The sequence below is a fragment of the Tyto alba genome, unplaced genomic scaffold (genome assembly GCF_018691265.1).
Source record: "Tyto alba isolate M040663 unplaced genomic scaffold, T.alba_DEE_v4.0 Super-Scaffold_23, whole genome shotgun sequence".
NCBI lineage: Eukaryota > Metazoa > Chordata > Aves > Strigiformes > Tytonidae > Tyto > Tyto alba.
Genome location: NW_024881297.1, coordinates 30,512,173 through 30,535,469, shown reverse-complemented (window position 1 = coordinate 30,535,469; position 23,297 = coordinate 30,512,173). Strand labels below are relative to the sequence as shown.

The 23,297-nt window shown below is 56.3% G+C and overlaps 1 protein-coding gene across 4 annotated transcripts; it reads right to left on the bottom strand.

The window, feature by feature from the left end:
* On the bottom strand, positions 1-23,257 carry SLC11A2 (solute carrier family 11 member 2). Of its 4 annotated transcripts, XM_032997468.2 has the most exons (19): positions 23,067-23,257; positions 22,380-22,551; positions 21,598-21,675; positions 15,164-15,250; positions 13,769-13,908; positions 12,895-13,020; positions 12,398-12,517; positions 11,192-11,298; positions 10,441-10,511; positions 10,290-10,357; positions 9,732-9,887; positions 9,207-9,365; positions 8,793-8,879; positions 8,170-8,289; positions 7,802-7,951; positions 7,397-7,470; positions 7,085-7,238; positions 5,468-5,521; positions 1-1,209 (listed from the first exon to the last, which is right to left on the bottom strand). In XM_032997468.2, exons 3-19 carry the CDS (start codon positions 21,644-21,646, stop codon positions 1,132-1,134), a joined length of 1,800 nt encoding a protein of 599 aa, XP_032853359.1. In that variant the 5' UTR covers positions 21,647-21,675; positions 22,380-22,551; positions 23,067-23,257; the 3' UTR covers positions 1-1,131. The 4 variants fall into 4 exon arrangements, with proteins under 4 accessions (XP_032853359.1, XP_032853360.1, XP_042652618.1 ...); XM_032997469.2 differs by lacking the exon at positions 21,598-21,675 and having other exon boundaries at positions 23,067-23,256; XM_042796684.1 differs by lacking the exons at positions 21,598-21,675; positions 22,380-22,551; positions 23,067-23,257 and adding an exon at positions 20,230-20,305.
* Between the last annotated feature and the right edge of the window lie 40 nt (positions 23,258-23,297).

Below are 23,297 nucleotides of genomic sequence, written 5' to 3'. Positions count from 1 at the left end.
TTAATTGGGAAAAGATTTAATCAAAGCAGAAGATTTAATTAAAGGAAAGGCAAGATATGGCATCTAAACCCCCTCTCCATCTAGGGCTCAAAACAAATCAACCAAAATAAGGAGGGGGGGGGGGGGAGGAATAAAAAGCGTGGCACCAGTGGGGCCTACTGACCTTAAACGCTGTTTGAGGATTGGTTTTGGCCTCTGTGAGGGTCCCAACAGCACCTGAAACTTCGTGAAATGCCAGGAAAACGGCTCTGTCCTGTGTGCGCAAACCCTGCCCAGCTTTTACCGGGCAAAAGGCCGGTGCAGGACAGAGCCTGGCAGACAAATTCGGCTTTTTCATTGAAATTCTGGAAGTAGCAGCTTCACTGCTCCCTGTGCAGAGGTAGATACTAGCCCTGGATCGGCTCCAGGCTGAGAAAAATGCCCGTGGGAAGGTGAAGCAGCCGCTGCTTTGGAGTGGGAGATCATCGCATGGAGGGTGGGACGCGGCCAGGCTTTGCGGCACCACCAGCCGTAACGACTCGATGGGTGTAGAGCAGGAGGGGGATCACCCCACTGGCCATGAAACCCGCGTTTCTCACTGGCTTCTCACTGCGGCTTCTCTTATTCCTCCCAAATTGAGTGCATCCCCTCTATAAAATCAGTAGTAATGAAACTCTGCCCCTGCTCAGTGTTCCAAGCTTGGGATTTTCCCTGAGTTAGTTAAAAAAAAAGGATGAGCGTCACACCTGGTTTCTCTACCAACCAGGTAGAGAATAAGCAAGAGAAATTTGAATCAAAATCGGGAAAATACTAACGAATCCCTTCCCAGGTCAGATCAACTACTTGGGGAAAAAAAAAAGGGGAAAAACTTTCGAGGTACTAAAAGCAAGCCCCCAGGACCAGCATCATCCTGGTCTGGACCCCGGATCCTTCCCCATGGACGATGTGAGGCGCTGGCTCTGCGGCTCTCTCGCCGCTCACGGGACCGTCTGATCCTGCTCTCCTCCCTGGCAGAAATCCCGGCCTCGGCTCACCCTCCCCAGCGGCGAGCCTGGCCCTGGGCTCGGCCCGGGTGGTGGAGGAGACTTTTCTGCAGCACAAGGAGGGTTCCCATGCAAACCAGTTCTGTCCGTACGGCCGCGGTGGCCGGAGTCACCTGGTGACCAGCGTGTCTGCGTCGATGTTGTTGAGCAGGAAGAGTTCAGGGTGAGCGGCGAATCCCAGGGGACGCTGGAAGAGGCAAAGGACAGGAGTCAGAGCTGGGGACAGCTGAAGTCGGACAGGGTTTAACAAGCCTGAGCTGAGCCCAGTTTGGCAAAGCCCGAGCTGAGCTCCCCGGCTCCCAGCCCGCTCGTCGGCATGCTTCCACCTGCAGAATCCAAAGCTTTGGGGTTTCTCGCTTATCCACTCTTTGGCAGGCAAACCAAAGCTGCATTTTTCACACGTGAGGAGAACCAGTCAGTGTTTGAGCTCTTCTGAAATCGGGGGGGGGGGGGGGGGGGGGGGGGTGGGTTAGCGGTGCTGGGTCATTGCAAGCGTGTAATTAAGCTGCAGGGAGCGTGGCGGGGCTTGGCGAGGCCGCGTGCGGCTGGCTGGGGAGGGGAGGCAATGCCATGCTCAGATGAAGCCAAGGCAGCAGTCCGGCATCGCCTACAGCATCAGCCTGTGCCACACCTTCGTTAATTAGGGGTTATTAAGCAGACAGAACTTGATGCAGCAAAATATTCCTCCTACTTATTAGTACATTGATCCACTGTATGCGACGTACCCATGGTGATGCCATTCTCTTCTGTAGAGCATCCCCTCTGTTAGTTTGAAATAATTTCTTTCTCCTTTTGAATTAAATTTTGGGTGTAGACAAGCCTTAATTAGCACTAATCGATTACACAGGCTGGTTAATTAAGAGAACATATTGCGGGGTGGTTGTCTGCCTCCGCCCAGAGGTGAAGGCGGCCAGTGAACATCCCTCGGCCGCTGCAGATCAAAGCGCTGGGTTTAACAGAGCGAGACTTGCCGCCAGCGTTCCTTACCAGGCAGAAACAAACCCTAAGGGGCTTGCTTTCTGCCAGAACATCGTGGCAGGCTTACAAGTTACTAAAATAAGAATAAAATACCCCGAGAGAGAGACACGAGGCCCTCGCAGCACCCAGCTCCCTCCCACGGGAGCGGGAAGCTCACGGGTCTCGGAGCCACACCAACTTCCAGCCGCCGGCTCGAGCCAGGAGACGCAGCGAGGCGGCAGCTTCTGCCACCGCCAGCACTTTCCCTGGGGATCTTTAGACCACGAGAGACAACTATCTCATTCTTCCGACCTCCCGCGCTACGAACCCGCTGGGTTAAGGCCAGCTTATCTCTGTTTTAAAGAGACGGGTCCGTGCCCACACTCAGGCTTAGCTGTAGCTAAAGGAAAGGCTCAGGGGAGTAGAAAAGCTGGGAAGATACTTTTTTAAGCGCAGCTGATGGTTTGGCCAAGGTGCAGATAGGAGCAACACACCGCCGGGGGCGGAAAAGCCGAGAAAGAGCCGGGCAGGATGCGTGCGCCGTGTCCTGGATCCCCCCCCAAGAAACCCCGGGGAGGGGGGGAGCACGGCGCGGCGCGCGGTGACCTGCTCCTTCGCTCTCCTGGTGGAGGCCACGGTCCCAGCGGACCCGCTGTGCGCCTGTGGGGAAGCTGGGAGCACGTACAAGAGAGGCTGGAGGGCCTGGACCCCGTGGGGACGGGGAAGGCGCCGGCACGGCACCGCGCACCCCTCCGGGAGCTCGTCCTGCCAGGCTGGCCTGCGCGCGTCGGAGCAGGTGGGGGGTCTCCTTCAGAGCCAGGAATCACTAGAGATTCAGAGCAACCCCCACCCCCCACCCCAAAAAAGACCCAGGAAGCCAAGTTCAAAAAGTATCTGTCTTTTAATCGAAAATGTAGTTTGTACAAACTGGTTCAAAGGCAGATACGGGGGGAAAAAAAAAATAAAATCAGTTTCACGAGGAGCAGAAGCCAGGAATGAGAACTCGATCCGGAGGCTCTGGTGCAGAGCTACTGTCTTAAAAATTATTATTTCAGCAGAGCAGCCACGAGAATCTCCTCTGACACCTCCCAAATCAAAAATCCCAAATCCAGGAAAATGGGAGGGACCGATACAGCGGGATTACAGAGCCCCTCGGCCAAGGCCAGCTGGCCACGAACACGCCTCCGGTTCAACAACCCCCAATTCCCACCTGCAATGCACATGCTAACTTTCTGTTTGGGGAAGTAAGTATAAAGCGTACAAGCATTGCAATACAGGGTTTAAATCCTGCTGGGATTTTTGAACTAATAGTTTGAAAACTAGAAATACACTGTGTTTTACTTCTTGTTCAGCTGGAGGGGGGAGCAAGGGAAGTTCAGCTGGTTTGGTCTTTACCAAGGGATACTGTGAACGATGCTGCCTGTAATTAAAATGGAGTGTTCATGCTCTGCTTTGAGTTTTGTCACCTGCGTCTAAGAAATGTGTCACTGGCATCATGAAGTTCCCCCAAAACACGGGCAGCGAAGGCTAAAATGCTGCTGAGGGCTCCAAACAGGAGAGTGCTGCCCCGACCGTGCCGCTCACCCCCGCTCGAGTTCCATGCGAGCGGCGTGCCACGCCACGCCTGGGGTTTGCTCGTAGGAGGAAAGAAATCACGGGTAAAGCCAACCCCCCAAACTGCACTGCCTGCGGATCGTCTCTCCGGGGCTTTGAATTGCTGCGGGGCTTTTACTGCAGAGCAATTCCCTGCCCGGGCCCAGAGGGCGCGTGGGGAACCGAGGATGGACGGTCGTTCAGGACGCAGGCTGGAATCCAACCCGCCGGCGACCCCGCTCTGGGCAGCCCTGACCGAACGCTCCAAAATAAACCACTGCCGGCTCAGGGAGAGACCCGCGGTGGCTGCTCGGGGGGGGACACGGGTGCAAAGCAGCAGCAGCAGCAGGAGCAGAGCCCGGCAAAGCCGGCGCCGGCCCCGGCACAGCCCGGTCCGGAGCGAGTCGGCGCGGGAGCGAGGAGCAGAGGTTGGTTGGACGCCCCAGACCGCCCGCTCTCAGCCCCGCAGGTCCCCAGAGGCATCTCGGCACCTGGAAAACCTTTGTGGAGCTGTGCCTTAGCCCCGGCCAGCCGCAGCTTCCAGCCGGTCAGGGAAGAGGAACCCCGCGAAGCAAACCCTGCGCTTTACAGCTCCTGACACCCAGTTTGCACGACCGAGTGGTCTAAAAACCCACCTCACCACGTGGGAGGGAACCCCGGCATTCGTCCGACGCTGGAGGAACGCCAGACCACCTTTCCTAACCGCAGAAGCAAAACGGACTGTTCTACCACAATTCGCTACCGTCAGACTTCGGTCGCCTTCAGGCGAAGGCCAATCCCCGGGGGAAACGGGAAGTCGCTAAATGCTGCCGCCCAGGGCAGCGGGGAAGGCTGTGTAGTGGATTTAAAGCAGGGCAAGCAGGATTGGCAAATAAAAACCTGAAGTTGTGTTACAGCGATGACTCCCGTGGAGGAGGGTATTGGCATCCTCTGCAATGTGACATTTTGAGCCATAAACCAGGGATTTTTGAAAACTACAAAGAGCGTTTCCATTAATCACATACATAGGGAATAAACTCACAAAACCATAAATAACCATGAACATGACAACTCGTTTCCTTTGCTGACGACCCGAAATCACGTGCTAGGTGAGCATAAAAAAAAAGACAATACTAATGCTCTGAGGTTTCCTGTCCTTAGGTCATTTTGTCCTCGTGGAAGCTGCGCATCGCAGCCAGCCCCACTCTCAATTACAAGTATTTTCAAGTGAAAAAAAAAAAAAATCTAATCCAGTCAGATCGTGAACAGCAGCCACAATCTGACCGCAGAGGTAGACTCTGGATGTAGTGTCACTGTGTCACACTTAGCCTAGTGTCAGCGGCAGGAGCGCCCTTCAAACAGCGCCCAGAAGGTGCATTTTTAATTTCCTAGCTTATTTTTCTAGATTCTCCAGTTCAGTGCAGAAGCAGCAATTACCTGGGGCTTCAGTGTTTCTGCTACATAGATTAAAACTCTAAGGGATGAGTCTGGTAGCTTTAATGCAAAAACGTAAAGCGGCTGGAGGCAAAGGTTAGCGGGGAAGAGGAGCCGGCCCGCAGCACAGCGCGCCTCCCTCTGCGCCGGGGTAAGTGTCTGGAAAAGAGGCGGCTCCTGTATCGCACCGCTGACGTAGCGCTCCTCCGCGCAAGCATGATGAGAGGTGTTCAGCAAAGAAAACTCCTCGAGTAGTTCAGCAGCAACACGTTTCCCAATATATACATCGGATTTTTTTTGGTTTTTTTTTTTTCCTAACGCACGTATTTCCTGTGCAAACTGCACATACGTTTGTATATGTTCACACAGTAAACCCCAGCAACGCCCTGGCTCTGGCGGCTGCTCGCTGCGCGCGGGCACTGCGCCTACTTGGCGGGGTGGGAAGGTGACTCCTCGGTGAGCAGTGCCCTGGTGACGCTTACCGTTTTCCCGCAGGCCAGGAAGGAGACTCCCAGAGCAATCAGGCACAGCCAGCTCTGCAATTAGAGAAGGTGACGGCGATCAGAAGCGCTGCAGCACCTTTCAGACCCAGACTCGGCTCGTTTGAGTCCTGCTGCGCCTGACGGTCAATCAGCTGCCTGAACTTGAACGAACAGGGGTGTGCGTCGGCGGCGGAGGAGCACCAGGGCTGGGTGAGGGGCGGGGGGGGACTGGCGGGAGGGTCGCGCTCCACGAGCTGCGGACAGCAGCTCGATGGCCAAGTGGAGAGCGGCGATGGGTGGGGCCCCTCGGGGTCTGTGCCAGGACCAGCGTTACTGAACAGCCTTTGCTGGGGACACGGGGGGACCCCGGGCACCGGCAGTGCGCCTGCGGCTGACGGCGAGCGGGGAGGGGCGGCTGACACCCGGGGGAAGGGACCCATCCGGAGGGGCTGCCACCGGCTGGAGAGGAGAGCTCACGTCAACCCCAGGAACTTCAACAAGGCCAAGCGCGAGGTCCTGCAGCTGTGTCAGGGCAACCCCGAGCACGGGAGCAGGCTGGGGGTGGGGGGATGGAGAGCAGCCCCGCGGAGAGGGACTCGGGGGGGTGCAAAACCGCCCGTGAGGCAGCCCCGTGCGCTCGCAGCCCAGAACCCACCCGTGCCCCGGGCTGCAGCCAGAGCCGGGGGGCAGCGGGGCCAGGGGGGGGATTGTCCCCCTCTGCTCCGCTCTGGGGAGACCCCCCTGCAGTGCTGGGGCCAGCTCGGGGGCCCCCAACAGCAGAAGGACCCGGAGCTGCTCGAGCGGGGCCAGAGGAGGCCACGGAGATGCTGGGGGGGCTGGAGCAGCTCCCCTGGGGGGCCGGGCTGAGAGAGTTGGGGGGGTTCAGCCTGGAGAAGAGAAGGCTCCGGGGGGCCCCTGAGAGTGGCCTCCCAGGGCTTAGAGGGGGGACAGGGAAGGTGGGGAGGGACTCTGGGTCAGGGGTGGGGGTGGGACGAGGGGGGACGGTTTTAAGCTGAAAGAGAGTAGGTTTAGGTTATATATAAGGCAGAAATCCTTCCCTGTGCGGGGCGGGAGGCGCTGGCCCAGGGTGCCCAGAGCAGCTGTGGGTGCCCCCTCCCTGGAAGGGTTCAAGGCCAGGTTGGACGGGGCTGGGAGCCCCCTGGGCTGGGGGAAGGGGGCCCTGCCCGGGGCAGGGGGGGCACTGGAGGATCTTCAAGGTCCCTTCCCACCCAAGGCATTCTATGATTCTCTGATCATTCTATGTTTTTACACCTCTGACAATATTCAGGCACAGGCAGAGGAACTGTGCATTACTGCAAAGTCTCTGCCAACCTTTCACCTGCTGTGACATTGAATCGAGGCCTTTTTGGGAACAGTGAACAGGTGAATTGCTAAAGAGATGGCTGAAAGCAGGGGAAAGGCTGTGTGAGTCAGTAGGTGCAGCACAAAACAGATTTCCAAGCAAATCTGTTCGCGAAAGCCTCAACTTCCCCACCTGTTCTGATCCCATGGCTGACTTTAAAGCCTGCAAAACGTGACAATATTAACGCAATGGTGAGAAGATAAACCCGACAGCTTCTCCTGCCCACGAGGAGTCTCAGCTTGAACCAGACTTACCAAATACGCCACAAAGGACAGGTAGATCACACTGAGAACCGCAGCCCCGACGTACAAAGCCACGTGGTTCAGGGACATGACGTAGGCCACCACGAAGTACATGTTAATGCTGCAGATCAGGAGGATCAGCACACCACCGCCGATCTTCCAGAACCTGTGAGCAAAATCAGAGCAAAACAGGGTGAGGCAGGTGGGCCGCTCTTGTGTTTGCAGGAGATGCTCCAGGCCAGGAGGCAAGGAGAGGAATGAAACGCGTGCCTGAGGTGAGCAACACGCCATCTCCCACTCGGAGGCGATGCCCCGCGTACTTACAATCCATTGGCAAAATCATTCATGACACTGGGCAGGCTGGTGAATGTCAGGACAGGGATCAAAGCGAACGGAAGCTGGAATAAGCAAGAAAATGCAGAAGAATAAAGAGTGGAAATTGTTCTGATTATCTCAGCACACATGGACATCTGAAGCTTGCTCACATCTGACAGCATTTCCCCAAAGCTATTGTAAAGTGAGTCAAAGGGACTTCCCCTGGCTGGAAGAAGGAAGCAATTTCAGACCCTGGCTGATCCCCTCCACCTCCCCCCAGTAGATCAAGATTTCCTGACAGTAACTCGCTTTGCTCAGCCGCTCCTGCAGACCCTTAGGCACCAGCAGCTGAAATATTCAGTGCGAGATGTTCGTCTTCAAGACCTGACCCCCAAACCAGGCACTGCTGCTCACCTGGAGGCTCATAAGAACATTTAAGAAGTCGTTCATGCCAGTCAGGTGCTCAACGTCCTGAAAGATGGCGACAAAGAGGGTGGGGGTGATGGCAATAGAGCGGGTCAGCAGCACCCGGGCGAAACGGGACCACCGCAGGTTCAGGAAGCCCTGCAGGAAAACCAGAGCAGCTCTGGGTGAAAACAGCAGGAGCCTTCGAGTGCCGCAGGAAAAGCAGGGCTCAGGGCAGGACTGAAAGCTGACCTGGCTGAAAGGCACGTCAGGGAGTTTTGTGGATCTCCCAGCAAGAGCTACGGGTCATCAGTATGAGCTTTAAAGGCTCGGGAGTAGAGAGAATGGGCGCACAGGCAGCTAAGGCTGCTAATTACCTCCATGACGAACTGCCCCGAGTACGTCCCTGTCATCGTTGAGCTCTGGCCGGCAGCGAGGATCCCGATTGCCCAGATATAGAGAGCAGCAGGGCCGAAGTAACAGCCCAGAACAACGCCCTGGAACGGAGATTTGCAGTCGCTCGTCAGTTCAGTCCCGCACCCGAGAGCGGGAACAAGAAAGAGCCGACGAATTCCCTCGTGACCAGATTGATCACGGGCACTGAGTTGAAAGAGAAGGAATAATCCATCCGCAGGAGAGGGAAAAGCATTCCCTGCGTTGGCAGCAGATAGGGCAATACCTCACAGGCTGCAGTTTTAAAAAAGCAGACTCCGGATCAGCAAGGAGAGGCTTTGTCATGGCCAAGCTGATAAAAGAGGGGAACAGATAGCTGGGGAGCCTCTGCGGTTAGGTCAGGTGCGTTACCGTTACCAAAGGGATAGATAAGTTGGTTTGGTCAACGGGCTGGGCTCAAGGACGCTCCCCAGGGGTTTCCTCCAGCTCTGTTTTTGACAACCCCATTATAGGTGCTGGTCTCCTGCTCACCCAAAAGAAGCGGCCGCTACCAGACAAGGACGCAGGCTGCCAGGGAGGAGGCCATCCCGCCCTGCAGGGTACTCACCCCTTTGTAGATGTCCACCTCCAGCGTCTGGTTGTTGTTCGGGAAGAGCGAGGAGTGAGGGCTGCTGGTGTTCACGCAGACGCTGCTCTGCAACGACACAAAGGGGCAGGAGCCTGGGTTTGCTCAGCAGGAGAGGAGCGAGGATGCGTGGAAAAGGCTGCAGGTGGGGAGCAGCGGGTGCTGGAGGTCCCGAGGTGCTGGGTGCCTCTCCAAATTGCTTTAGGCGGAAATAATCAGCGCCCCAGCTCTTTTTTCTCCGTTTTACACGCAGAGTACAGGGGCTGTGCTTGAGGCAGGGGCACTGATAAGGCTGAGAGCTGCCCCCCTGCTCGCACGGTCCCCGTCACTGCTCCAGCAGTCCCACGGTTCGGTGTCAGCCAGCCTGCGAGGAGCCAAGCCCCAGCCCCCACTCACCACATCCGCGTTTGTCTTCTCGAAGAAAGCCTCAGCGAAGACGGTCACGACGAAGATGTTAATGATGAAGGAGACAAAGAGCGCGATGCAGGACTCGATGAAGAAATACTTGTTAGCCTCTCGTACTTCCCTCTTGTTGGCACGGTTCACTTGCCGGGACTGAAAAGGGGATGGCGACAGCAGCAGGCTTGAGAAACAGGAATTCAGTGGTGTACTACTTATATCTGTAATCACACTACATTAAACTGACAGTGGGTCACGGGTCACTAGGTGGGCAGAGAACACGCAGAACGAGCAGAGGCCAGCGTGGCGGTGCTAGCCACGAGACACACGCTTCTGGTCCCACGAGCACACGCAGAGGACACGTGTCCCGAAGCTCTCGTGGCCTTCCCGGTGCCGGGGGCCCAGCCGGCCTCCCGTGGGGGGGCTGCTATGTCCCCACTGCAGTAAACGCTTTAGAGCAGGCTCCCTCCCAGCGTGCCATCCCCGCACGTGCTTCCTACATTAATCAGCCCAGCCGATTACCTTGACCAAGGCAGAGTGCAGGTACATGTTGTGCGGCATGATAACAGCACCCACGATTCCCACGGCTTGCTCCAGCTGGGCCGTGCCGCAGTTCTGGCAGTAGGGGATGAACAAGCCCTGCAGCAGCTTCTCCTGGCTGGGTTTTACCGTGATGTACTGGGCACAGAGACAAAAGACACACGGGCACTGCAGCACGACGCGCACCGCAGCCGCTCAGGCTGTCCGTTTGAAGACGCCCGCAAGGCAAAGCTTTGGTAAAACGCAAAACCACGACGTGGCAACCATCTGCTGCTTCGCAGAAGCGGGGGTGCTGCACGGAACAGCACGCGCCGGTCTCCACGTCGGAGCGGCACTGCTCAGTACGGCCCGTGCGGCAGGCCCGGGTAGGAGCCGGGTGACGGCCACACTTCAGAAGCACAGACCCAGCTTCAGGTGCCCTTAATTTGAAGTGTCTTCCCCCGCGTTTTGGTGCTGCCTGGGCACAGGAGTAGCGGTGCGGGGAGAGGGAACGTGTCACCAAAGAGCTCTGGTGGAAGCGCAGAGAGACGGTGAAGGTACCTCGTATCCGAACGTTAGAGCCATGATGGTGATCAGGAACCCAAAGAACGCCTCCAGTTTTCGTAAGCCTGCGAGAAGACAAAGGACCGTAAGCAAACTGAGAAAAGCTGAACCTCGGATTTAGTTTCCAGCATTCAGGAGGAGAAATTACCATATTTGTCCAGGAAGAGGAACACGAACGTGTCGGCAATGGTGATGAGCACGCCGCCCCACAGCGGGATCCTGCGAGAGACGGGCACCCGCAGACATCAGCTTCCTAAACACCGCGACCTCGGCCGCCAGCCTCGACAATACTCGGAGTCCAAAATCTCTTTTTATTTAGGGCGCTTGTTTGAGGATGGACCTGCACTGTCCAAGGGTTTGTTTGCAGTCTGACAAGACGTTTGGCTGCACAGGGTAAGGGACCGCGGGTCTGTTTTCTGCACTAACAGCTCAGATAAGAGCTCTCCCTCTGATTCCTGAGAGCAAATGCCATGTCCACACCGAGAATGACAGGCGTGAGCAAGACTTTTAAATAGCTACTTGGTATAAAATTGTAGCTTCCTGTTACGTTTGCATTTCCAGCCTTCCTGGCTGAAGAGGACATCTTTCGGGTAGTCCTTTATTAGGGACATAAAACGTGCCAGGACGTCTGCAGCAGAATTTCAGTGTGTATCTGTTACAGCGAAAATAAAAGCCAGAACCTGCAGTTCTCCTTATAGCCAAAAAAAAGGTAACAGGCACCAAAGGCTGAGTCATCTAAGAAAGCTAGCACGGCTTACATGAATCACCCTCTACAAAAAGCTCAGTCTGAAGATTTATAGGAAAGAAACGAGTCTTTTTTGGCACGCACAATGTCACTTTCTTAATCCTAGAGAGGAGCACTCATTTCCTGCTGCCCCCTGATGACAAACCCAACTTACTTCCCCACAGACAGGAGGTTAATAGCAATCGCTGAGCCAATGACTTCTTGCATATCAGATCCAATGATAGCGAGCTCAACCATCAGCCACAGGATAATCCGAGGAACCTAGAGGTAAAGAAGTAACCAATATCATTAAAAAAAGGGAAAATGCCTTCTGCCTTTAATTTCCTGGACGAGCACAGGGTTGTGGTGATTGCACCTCCAGGAATGATCTCCTTTCCCTGGCTGTGCTGTGGAAAACATGTTGACGATTGCCACTTAATGGCTGGTCCAGAGCAGAAATCCAGGTTACCTGTGGCAATCACTGGCGGAGGTTCCCGGGTCACTTACATAATCTAAATTACTCGCCTCAGCACATTTCACTCATTACGAGAGTGAAACTGGATGTCTCTGTGTACCAAGGCGCTGGAAAGGGCCATCGGAACACACTTCCCGTGGTCAGACCAGTGACAAAGTCTCAGGTGGTGGATGAGACACACCAAACTGCACTGAGCTGGGGCCATCACCGACTTCCCCGCAGCCCCTTCCCAAGGGAGGGCCTCACTCATCTTCAGCTGAACGAGACACAGAGCCCTTTCTTACACAAGCCGTGGAGATTTCTTAAGCAGGGAAATTTAACAGCCTGCTCTTGTTCTAAAGGGCCATTTCTCTCCTCGTGATTCCTTCAGCTTACTTAACCAACAAGTATTTCAACTTTGGGAGGCAGCAAACCAAACAAAAAAGTTGAAATCGTGGGGTTTATTCCTGACTCTGTCTGCAATTCACTGACAAATGCCAGGACATTCACCCCAGCTCCTTCTTATGCTTTCGTTTTTCCAAAGACGGGGAAGACGCCAACGTGAAGCGTCTCCCATCTGCTCCCCTAACAGCCCAGGTTCTTAACGAGCCCTCTGCTGCTGCTGCATCAGGGCTACAGTTACAATCTTCCTCTAAATCTGCCTTTCTTTGAACCGTGAGGCAAATCAGAAGAAACCAACCTAATCCCCCGGCTTCTTGGACAGTAAAGCAAGGTGCGATGATGAAAACACAATTCGGCAACCAGAACACTTTCTCCTAAGGAGGATTTGGCACTTAATGGGCAACAGGGACGTTTCACGAGTCCCGTGAGACCTGCCAGCCCCAGGTGAGAGAACCACGTGGGTCCAGGCCCACGGGACTACCCGGAGAGCCTCTCGGTGCCGCCGAGGAGCGGGAGGTCACCCACCTTCTGGTACTGCCGGTTGCACACTTCGGCGAGGTGCAGCCCCGTCACCACCCCCAGCCTGGCAGCCAGCCGCTGCAGGAGCAGCCCGATGATCGTCGCCAGCAGCAGGACCCAGAGCAGCTGAGGGAGACAGGAGGGCAGCAGTGGGTGCGCTGGGGCAGCAAGAAACAACGGCCACGCACGAGGTTCTGGGTCCCCTAAGACACCTGCACCCCGCCGGCACCTTTAGGAATCACAGGCCTTTTCAAATACACATTATTGACATTCTAAGGCTGTTTTACGTGCCCAGAGCTGGCACGGGAAGGATCCAAATGCACATAAAGCCAGGAGTCACTGTCAGAGCGGGCCCAGGAGAGACTCACTCTCCTCTTCTCATTCTCTGGGGTGTTTTCAGCTCAGCAGCAACAACAGCGCTATCGATACTCCTGCCCTAAAACGTGGATGCTTACATGGTTTGCACAACTTGCAGCACTTCACCTCTAGCTTTCTGCACTTACCTTAAATCCTGCAACAGCCCCGGACTGTAAATCTGATTCGATGTTGCCCGGATCCAGGTAGGCAATGCTCATCAGAAAGCCTGGCCCCGTGAAAGCCCAGAGCTTGCGGAAACTAAAGCACGAGTGCTATTGAGGGGGAGAGAGGATCGAGACATCAGAAGTCAGCCCTGCACCGGAGCCTTCTGCTAACGCAGGGGACGTGTCGAGCCCAGAAGCCACCCCAGCTGTCAGGCACAAAAAACGGCAAGAGGCAGCCAGGTCTGCATTTTAATTTCCTCACTGCCACACCAGAAAGCAGCCCTGGTAAAATGGACCTGCTCTTTCATTAGATCTGAAACTCTCCAGCAATCTCTGGTCCTAATCTAAAGAGTTTAGGTCCAGACTCTGGGACAGCCAAGGACACTCTCATGTAAATCTGGGTGGGAGATGAATCCTCCTGTGCTTGCAGCCAAAAATGAGGCCTTGTTGCTTAAAAGCAAAGGGGGCACCCATACCCCCTGCAAAGGGGACAATGCTGTCACAAAGGCCAGCAAAGGGCGCTTGCTCCCTTCCTTGATAAGGGAACAGAGAGCCAAGGTCCCCTCCCCCGGGGCTACAAACAAGACACTTCTCTGCTCTTTAGCAGATCTTGCTGCTCCAGGCTTCGCAGGAGACAAAGGCTGAGTGATGAATCATTAACTCCACAGCAAGCACAGGAGGTCCTGCACCCTCTTCTCCCTCAGATCTCCATCCAGCAGCCCGGCTTACCCTTCCCAGTCTAGGCAAGGAGGGGAACCAGCCCCCAGGGGAACGACTCAAGCATGTGCCACGCACTCGCAGATTTTCCCAATCGGATTTTCCCATCGGAGCGAGTGGAGGGCTCAGCCACACTCACCGTTTCATCCTCCGGAATCGGGATCTTGCTGTCGAAGTAGGTGGTAAAAGGCTCCTCCGAGGAGGTGTCGGGCGGCTGCAGCGGGTTCATGCTGCTGGAAATAGTGCTGATGACCTCCCCGTGCTCCCCAGAGGCATCCTCTGCAGGGGGGAGAGAGAAGCAAAAAAGGAAAGGAGTGAGTGAGGGTCCCTGGAAACACAGAAAAACTTGGCAGGGACCTGGCAAGACCCACAGGCAGAGCAAAATGAGTGTGTTCTGCCCTCACAGCTAATGCTAATTAGGCTATTAAGAGATAATAAAATGAAAATAACACATACTGCTGTAAACCCACTCTAGGAGACCACACTGCCTTGCCTAAACTCTCCCTCTCCCCCATGGTGAGAGGGGGGCTGGCTAGCTGGCAGTTTATTTTATTCAGATTAATTTAAAGAAAGCCATCACGGGGCACTGTGTGATGTAATCACAACCCCACAATATTACCATAAATGATTAACTGGGACTGAACAAGCCAGATCCAGGAGGAACCCATGGCTATTTCTGCACCATTACAGAGAGCATTACTCTCCTGGCTGAACAGACCATCTGTGAGAAGCTTAGTCCTGGAAGGACCCTGTTCTCCTGAGAGTCCTGCTCCTACTCAGGGAACGCACAATGCGGCACTTGTTTGGAAGCCCGAGAGTTTTCTCTTCTCCTACAGCAGGAGAGCCAGGCAGGAGAGCCAGCCCCGATGAATTTTCAGGACAACTTCTAAATTTAACTTGTGAGGAAGGTGTGCAGGGTTACTCCAGCGATGAAAACGCACGTTCCCACAGATTACGTGTTAAGACATGTAATACCACCCGATTCCTCCCCTGCCCACCTTCAGGAAAACGCCCCTGCTCCCGAACCGAGCCGATACTCACTTTTGCTCTCCCTACGTGGCATTTTGCTCTAGGAGCTGAAGAGCAGCATGTGTCCCCAGCACCCACTCTTTGCAACTGGAGGACTGAAAACAAGGCCAGCTCTTTTACCAAGCTTCCTATTACATCATCAGAGTAAACTGAAGTTGATTGCTCCTCCTTTTTCCCTGCCTCCCAAATACCTGGCAGGGCTGCCTGCCCTACCAGCAGACCCGTTTACATAATGGATTTAGAGCTACCTCCGTGTGTGCGGGAAGGAGAGATCTGTCTGCACAGGACAGGCTTGTTCATCTAGTTAAGCAAGGCTGAGTGAGCCCCGGGAACTGTAAATCTCCTGCTGGGCTCATCTCAAAAGCCTGAGGGTGTGTAATCAAGCGTACGGGGCGGTAAACAGGCACACGGAATCCTTGGGGTGGTTTTTGCAGGACAACGGAATTGAGTAAATGGAAGGTGGATGTATGAGAGCAAACGTGCTGTGCCACAAAGCAAGCCTTACCGTAGGATGCCTTCTGGTCCGTGTCGGAGCTCCCCATGGTGGAACCCTGACAGTGGCCTGGAAACTGGTTTAGATTGGCCACGTTGCCTGCAGAGGGGGGGAAAAAAAAAAAAACAACCAACTGTCAAGGAGGAGAATAAAAACCTACAAGAGAGCCGAGTGAACTGACAGCTCCAGGCTGGGACAGCCAGATTTACTTCCCCAGCCCTTCTCCAGCTTTGCAGAGCCTTGCAGGGCCAGGACGGGAGTGTTTTGGCCAGGACCAGCTTGGAAACTCCTGTTGCAACATGAAGAAGGGGTGAGTGGACTGACCAGACAAACCAATGCAACAAAAGTGTTTGCAAGCAGCCAGGCTTAGGACGGTGCCTGTTGTGAAACTCCAGCTAAGGAAACAAGAGTGGAATTTCCTTTATGTGTAAAAATCACATACTATCCCTCCCCTTCCAGGCACGATCATTACACCTATGCTGCACCCTTTACGGGACATCGTAAGCTGCCTTTAAGGGCACAGTGTAACTCTTTCATCACGTTGTATTTTTAAATCTAACCCACGCAGAAAGGAACTAGGATCTGGTACAGGACTGGATGAAGCTGGCGCCCTCCAGGCTTAAAAAGGTCAAATCCCCCAAAGCCCTCAAGGACAAGTCAAAGTACCAACAGTATATATGCTTGGTATGTAAAGCACTTAATCTTCCTCAAAGCCTATTGTATATTAATGGGAGATTTCCTTATAACAAGGCAATATTGGTTCAGTGAAGACATAAAGGAAAACATTAGCCAGGAATTAATTTTGAGTCATTTAAACCAATTTTAGGTTTTCAAAGATTAATTCTCCAGCTCCACAACCAGCTCCAAAGGTGGTTTGTAACCAAGCCAGGCATGCTAAAATAATCTGGAGAGGGTTACTTCACCGCGGGCGGGAGCGATACCGTTTCTTGTAGGCAGGGCGACAATTGTTATTTATCTACGCAAACATGCTCAAGATTTTAAAGTGCTGATTCTGAGGCAACAAGATGAATACAGCGCGCCCCAGGAGCTCTCAACTGCACAACTCGCCGTTTGTGCCCGCCAAGGCTTATTCCTGCTTATTCTGCCTCTTTGCAAACAATCCCTATTGTCTGCTCAGAACGAGCGCGTAGAATTCATCCGTGCCGGTGCGGAGCTCGGCGACGAGGTTTCACTAAGCCGTAGGGTTTCTCGTCCTGCTTTTTTCGCTGCGCCCCGCGGGCTGCGCGCCGGCCAGCTCTGCCTCTGCTGCAGAGGCGCCAAAGCCGCTGGCTCCCCCACCGTCACCCGGGGTGGCAGAAAGCGGCTCTGGCCCGCGAGGTGGGCGCGGGGGGACGGGAGGGCTGGCGAGGACGCAGGGTTGCCTGGCTGTGGCTCCCTGAGCACGACTTGGAAGGAAGCGGGACGCCACGTTCCACCGCAGAGAGCCGTGACTCTGTGGTCTTAACCACGTCAGGGCCCTGGAGAGCCCCTGCCCCTTCCAGGTTTGAAATGCCACCAAATCGCTGCACGCTACGGGGAGGAACAGCGAGTAAATACCTCCTGCCACCTCAGCCCACCCAGAGCAGCCTCACCTCCCCGGCCTGCGCGACTGCGCCTCTGCCCGAGGCTCCTTCCTCCAGCAGCTCCCGCGTGGATGGGGACAACCTCAAGGCTGAAGCAAAGCTTTTGTCACACGCGCGATTTTCTTTCCTCACAGGCTCCTTTTCAAAGCACCTAGCCTACAGGCTTTCATCAAAAAACCCCCTAAAGTTTAGCAATAACCCATCTCTTCCTCGAAATCTAATTCCTTCAGAAGGAACAGCGCTTACCCTGGCAGCAAGTCCCACGAAACACTCACTTTAATAAAGGCGAAGGGGATCACACGGCGAACATTCGTTACAGTGCGAGACTGACCCAAATATCTCCTCGCAAAACACATCCCAGCTTGGGCGGGAGTGCAACTGGTTCCCCTATCTCCCCCCGCAGCTGCCGAGCTCGTGACACACTCATTCATGGCCCGACGCAGGAAGCGCTTTCCCACTGGTGCCAGGTTGGAAACGCTGCCCGCAGAGAAAAGCAGCCGCTGGCTGCTGCCAGCTGCGGGGATTTCGCACGCGTCCAGCCCGGCCGGGAACTGGAGAGCTGTCAAGACAGTGAAAACGCATCCAAGGGATGCTTTTTGCTGCCTCTGTCTCCACACCTGTGTGCTTTTCTAAAAGAACGGCTCTAGTGACATCCTGCTGCTGCTCTCCACGTGGATGAAAGAAATTTCGGGATAGAAAATGTTGGGATTTATCACTCCTCCTACCCATAACTTCTGTCAGCGTCTTCGAGCAATTCCTCAACACCAGGTGTGGGCCCACTGGCCCACGTTCTGCCTCCTGGAGGTAAAACGCTCCCCGCGACCATTGCTGGGTTTGACTTTATACACCATACTCACGCTCAGAAAAGGCAGCTGCCTTCCCAGGAAGAATATTCTTTGGAATAAGGCAAAAAAATCAAGAGCAGAATATCACGAGGTTGCTCTAATCGAAAAAGCAAAGACACTAGCGCTGCTGTCTAGACCTTCAGTACCCGCAGAGCGAACAACGGGTCATTCTTCCGTGCACAGCCTTCCTTTCCACTGATGAATCTACACGCCTTGGTCCAACGGGCCTTTTCTTCCTGACAGCTGGAGAGGCAGCAAAGCCGGCCAGGGGAAAGGCGAGGAGCCGACGGCTGCTTGCTCACCCTCAGCGTGGAGACGCGGGGGTTTGTTAGACAAGTCTGGCCTCACGCTGGGAGCGGTTCCTGCGATTGAGATTTCTGCATTTGATGTCGGGCTTTGAACTCGTCTGGTTCCTGCAGGGCACGCCACGATCATTAACTCTTCTAGAGCAGTTTTGGGGCCAATACCTTGTTAGCGTGGGATTTTGTTCTACGTAGGCAACCCCGTGGGCTGGCCACACCGGGCAGCCTTTACACGGTCACACCAAAAACCCGACCCCATTCCTTCCAGCTCGTGTTATACAAGAGGCACGGGGGCAGCCCCAAGCACAACACACCCACCAAAACCGGAGCAGACAGCCCGCTTAACCACTTGCTGTCCCAACAGGGGCAACTCCTTGTCCTCACAACCGGGTCACCCCCTTCCCTGTTTTCCTGACGCCCACACCGCTCTGCCAGCACTGGCACCGCCAAGCCCCAGCCCTGAAAAACCTTCTCCTCCACGTGGACCTGACAGAGAGTCACCGCTGGGGCCGCAGCACCGCAGGTTTGTCCCCATGGGATTCCTCTTTACTCTCTCACCCAACCTCCCGCTGATGACCAGAGATGACAAAAGCAGGCTGTGACACTGGCTGCGCTCCCATCGCTGAGGTCCGCGCCCAGCTGCGCCGAGGCAGGTCACCTGGCTGGCTCCGAAATGGGTCAGACAAGCTCATTCCCTGCTAATTGTTCACCCCGTACCACACGCCCAAGCCGGGAGATGCCCTGGATGCAGGAGAGCACCAAGATGAGGCATGGGGGGACAAGCCCACCGTGCTCACCTGCATGTACTCCTAGAAGGACATAGGGTTATGTGTTTATTTCTGTGGAAGGAGAACAACTGGGCAACAACAGCCTGGAAGCAAGGAACTGCTCTCTTCCCCACCCTCCTCGACCTGAAGGCTCCTGGATTTAGGAGCCAGGTCCTGCAGCTGCTCCCCATCGCTCTCATTTGCTTTTTGTACCTGTGGAAAGGGGGGTGGGGGGCTGACACACACCTGGGACTTCAAGTATTTTCACAACAGATAATAAACTGATTCAAAAGCTCTATTCTAGCACCAGCCATGAGGCTTGGGGAATAAAAACGCCCTCAAAAAACAGAAGGCAGCGCCTGAGACTCTGGGAACTTTGGTTAAGAAGGGCTGTGAAGTGGGAAAAAAAGAGAAGAGCTGTGGGACCACTGCACGGGGCAGGGCAGCAGGGCTGGGAGTCGTCGTATCGCCTTGTCCCCCAGCAAACAGCGCCGTCACCTCACCACCAACCGCAGCGCCCCGCTCTCCCAGCGAACTCCCGCGCTCCGGAGCTTGTTTGCCAGTTCCCACCACCCGTTCAGCGAGGCGTGCTCACCCCAGGGGAGATCACACCCCTCCTCCGAGGAAACCTCTGGCTGGCAGTCATGCACTGACTTTGGTCGGGCAGCTCAATCCGGCATCAGACAGCCGGCAGAACCGCGGGGGGCCCGTCCCACTGCCTGGCCTCACCCTCCCCGCTGCAGGGGCACCTGGCAAGCGCCGGGGACGCTCGGCTGTGGCTCTGCAGAGGTAACAGGACGCGAAACGCGTGTCCTGGATCACTCAGCCCGGGCAGGCAGAGCTCTGCGGGGCAGCTACCGAGGAGCCGAGGCGTTAAGAGCCGTCCCCTCCTTGCACCCCCGAGCCCCCGCTACGAAGTTCGCTGGTAAAGAGCGTCGGACCCTTGGATGGACGAGGGACAGGGCTGGGGTGCCCAGGGATGGTGTCGCCCCCGACCCCGAGGCGAGGGTACCGCGCTGGGGGATGCATGTCAGACCCAGCCTGCGGGGAGGAAGGTTTGGGGGACACGGGGGCATCGCACCCCCAGCCCCCGCAAGCGGCCAGTGCTCGCCAGCCCGTCAGGGCGAGGAGGGCCTGTCCTCTGCGAGCCCCCCCCCAGAGCCGGGGGACACCCCAAGGTCACCGAGCACCCCGTGAGCCCGGGCTCATGGGGGCTCCTGCGCCCCAGGGACCGGGGGGGGGGGGGCGGGCAGTGCCCGGGGTGCTGGGAGCCAGCAAAACTGACCCGGGGATCCTGCAGCACACTCCAGGGGGGATCCCCCACCCCAGCACGTGCAAGGGACCCCCCCAGGGATCAACCGACAGGGGGGATCCCACCCCCCCACCCCCCCCGAGAATACCCTGGGATCTCTCGGGGATCACTTAAGGCACGGGGATACCCCCAGCACACTTAGGGGACACGGCCCCCCCCCCCCGCGGGATCACCTGAGAACGGGATCAACCCCCCGGCACGCCCAGGGGGGGATCCCCCCGCCACTCCCTGGCCCCCAGGGTACCCCCCCCCCCCCCCCCCCCCCTTACCGCATCAGACGCCCCCCCCCGCCGCCGCCGCCGCCTCATGCCCTGGCCCCGCTCGGGCCCGTTCGGCCCCGTTCGGCTCCGCTCGGCCCCGCTCGGCCCCGCTCGGCTCCGCTCGGCCCGCCCCGTGACGCGGCTCGGTGCGACCGGGGACGCGGCCCCGGGACCGGGGGGGGCGGGGAACGACGCGACACGGGGCCCCGGTGCGCGGGGAGGGGGACACCCACCCACCCACCCACCGACCGTCCCCTCCTCGGCCTCCCGCCTGCTTCGAGGATTTTGGCTTATTCCGCCCCAAACCGCGGATCCCTCAGAAGCCAGCAAGCCCCGCCTGGACTTCGCTGACCGCGGCAGCGCTTTTCACGGCAAAAACCTCAAATTTCTAGATTTTTGGCTGCGGGCAAACGGCCGCAGACACAGTTATGTGTTAACTGTTTCCGTCTCACAAGGAATACTCTGTATTTTGGGGGCAGAGTGTCTTACTTTGGCTTTTTTTTTTTTTTTCCCCATAGAAAAATGCTGCTCTTTCACAGAATGCCTCTTACTCCACACATTGCCTTGAAAACTGAGGATATGGGGGTTTTTTTGTTTGTTTTAAGCAACCCCTTCCTGGGAACTAAACCAACAGGTTTAATTGGTGAGACACACAAGGAACCTGCCAGCCCGGGGCAGAAGCGGCACGGCATCGCTTCCAGCTGCACACGAGGGCTCTGGGTTCCCATTTCCACCATCCCGACCATTTAAATTTCTTGGTAGATCACTGGGAGCACGGCCTGACCGTGACCAGACGGGAGAGCACGTGGGGATCCGGGCTAACGGAGCAGGACACCCCGACCCACACGAGAGAAAATGCTCGTTAAAAATCAAACCCTTTGCTGAGCGAAGCTGCCGGCGGTAGGGAAGACAGCTCCTTGCTTTCCCCAAACGCGGAGGCTTTGCAACCCATGTTCCTCATTGTTTAAACACAGACAAAAAAAAAAAAACACAGGATGTTGTTGAAATGACTGAAACCTGGAAAAATAAAGAGGAGAAATCTGGGATAGGGGAGACTGCACTGCTGTGGATTTAACCTTACCTCTGACCTGACAACCTGGGCATTGGAGAGGGAAATTAAAACCAAATCGCACTGTCGCGCGCGCATGGGAGCACGAGCGCAGCACCTGCACCGTGCCGGCACGCCGCCCCGCCTCGCCGAAAGGTGCGAGAAACCTCGCAGGAGGGTGGTTTCCCAACAGCTTTTGGCCTGACGCTGGAAAATTGACATCATTCTCCACATCCTGGGGTATTCTGGGATGAGGGTGATGCCTTCCATCAGCAAGAGCACCCCGCAGGGACGGCGGGCTGGCTGGGATTGGCATTTGCAGTACTCACCCAATTCACAACTGGGCGAGCTCTGCTTGAGGGCATATTTCTTGGGCATGGTGCTCCTGCTTCTCTCTCTGGCTGTTTCTGGGAGCAGACAGCCTGGTCAGCGATCCTCTCTCTATATAAGAGGTGTCCCCACCCTTCCCCGCTGGTTCCCCTCCCTCCCTCCTCCGCCCGCAGCGCCCGCACCGATCCAGTGGTGCAGAGTTCCCTGAGGAGAGCTCAGGAAACAATTCAAAGTCTTCTGAAAACAACCGCATCTGCTTTAACCTTATCATTTATTAAATAACTATAAACCCTGCCGAGTTAAGGGGGGGTAAGAGGACAGCCGAACGCTTTGATGTGAAGCCTCATCCCCATGGCGAGCAGCGGTGTTGGGCTTGGGGGGAAAGGTGGGTTACGCGCTGTCTGGGGTTACATTATCAACCCAGGAGGCTCAGTTAAAAGGCCGTTTGGTGGAGCACCAGACGTGCTCTGGTAATTAGCACATGAAGCGGCCTGGACTCTGCTCCACTGGCACTATTTGACAGATTAGAGGCCCAACTGGCACTTACAGGGCATTTTCTAGCTGCCGGTACGTGCAGTGCTGATAAAATGCGATCCCTTCCCGGCGTGGATCAATACAATCTATTATCAGCGAACCCCACTGGTCTAAAACCCGCCAAAGCAGAGCGATAACCCCAGGGTTTGTATTCTTTTTTTTTCTGTTCCCTTCTTTCTCTGCAAAAGGGCCCCCGTTGCCTTTTTCTGATAAGCAACAGCTGAATGTGCAATGCTGCGAGACTCACCAGGCAGGAGGGCAAAGATGGGCCTGCGTGACCAGCGCCACACGCTCCGGCTTCCCGGTGCTGCTGGAAGGGAGCAGGGGGGGCTTGGGGCCCAGTTGGAGGGAGAAGGGAGGCGTTGGCTGGGAAAAGCATCCCAAAGGATTCAAGGAAGTCTGGAGGAGCTATCAGAGACCTGGAAGGAGGGAACATAGTGCCTGGTTTTAGCGACGCCTGGGAGGAAAGGAGCAGCTAGACCTTATGGGCAGGGGTAGAAGCAGCAGTTGTTTCCCAAAAAGCTGTTGGCGCCGTTTCTTTTGGCGCTTCGAATTGAGAAAGCAAACGTGACCCGTGTGAAACTACGCGGGGGGTAGCTGCAGAGGTGGCCTGGTTGCCCAGCACATGGGCTGTCTGCAGCAGGGACGGATGGACAGATGGATGGGTGGAGGCAGCCTGCGCAGCTCCGGTGTCAGGCTGCGGGGCAGGGGAGCTGAGGGTGTCACCCGGGGCGGGGAACACAGGGCTCGGGGGGTGAGGGGGAACCCCGGCCCCGCTGCTGCCACGCTGCCCCTCGCCGGGCATCTGCCCTCCCCGCCGCTGCCAAGGGCGAGTTACAGCCCCGCCACGGGCACGGGCTCCCCTCCAAGGGCCAGGGAACGGGATTTAACCCCCGGCGCCGCCGGTAAAGGGGGAGAGGGGGGCCCGGCTCACCTCGCTGCTTTCACCAGCCGCCCCACGGCGGAACCGCCGGGAAGCCACAGGCCCGGGAGGGGGGACAGTCAGCCCGGGATCCCCCGGCGCCGGACAGAGAGAAAACCCCCGGGGAAGGGGAAGGGGGGGGGGAAGGGGAAGGGGGGACGCCACCGGTAACGGAGAGGCCGCGACCCGCTCCGAGCCCCGAGGAGCCACTTCCGCCTGCAGTCACATGACGCACCCGCGCCA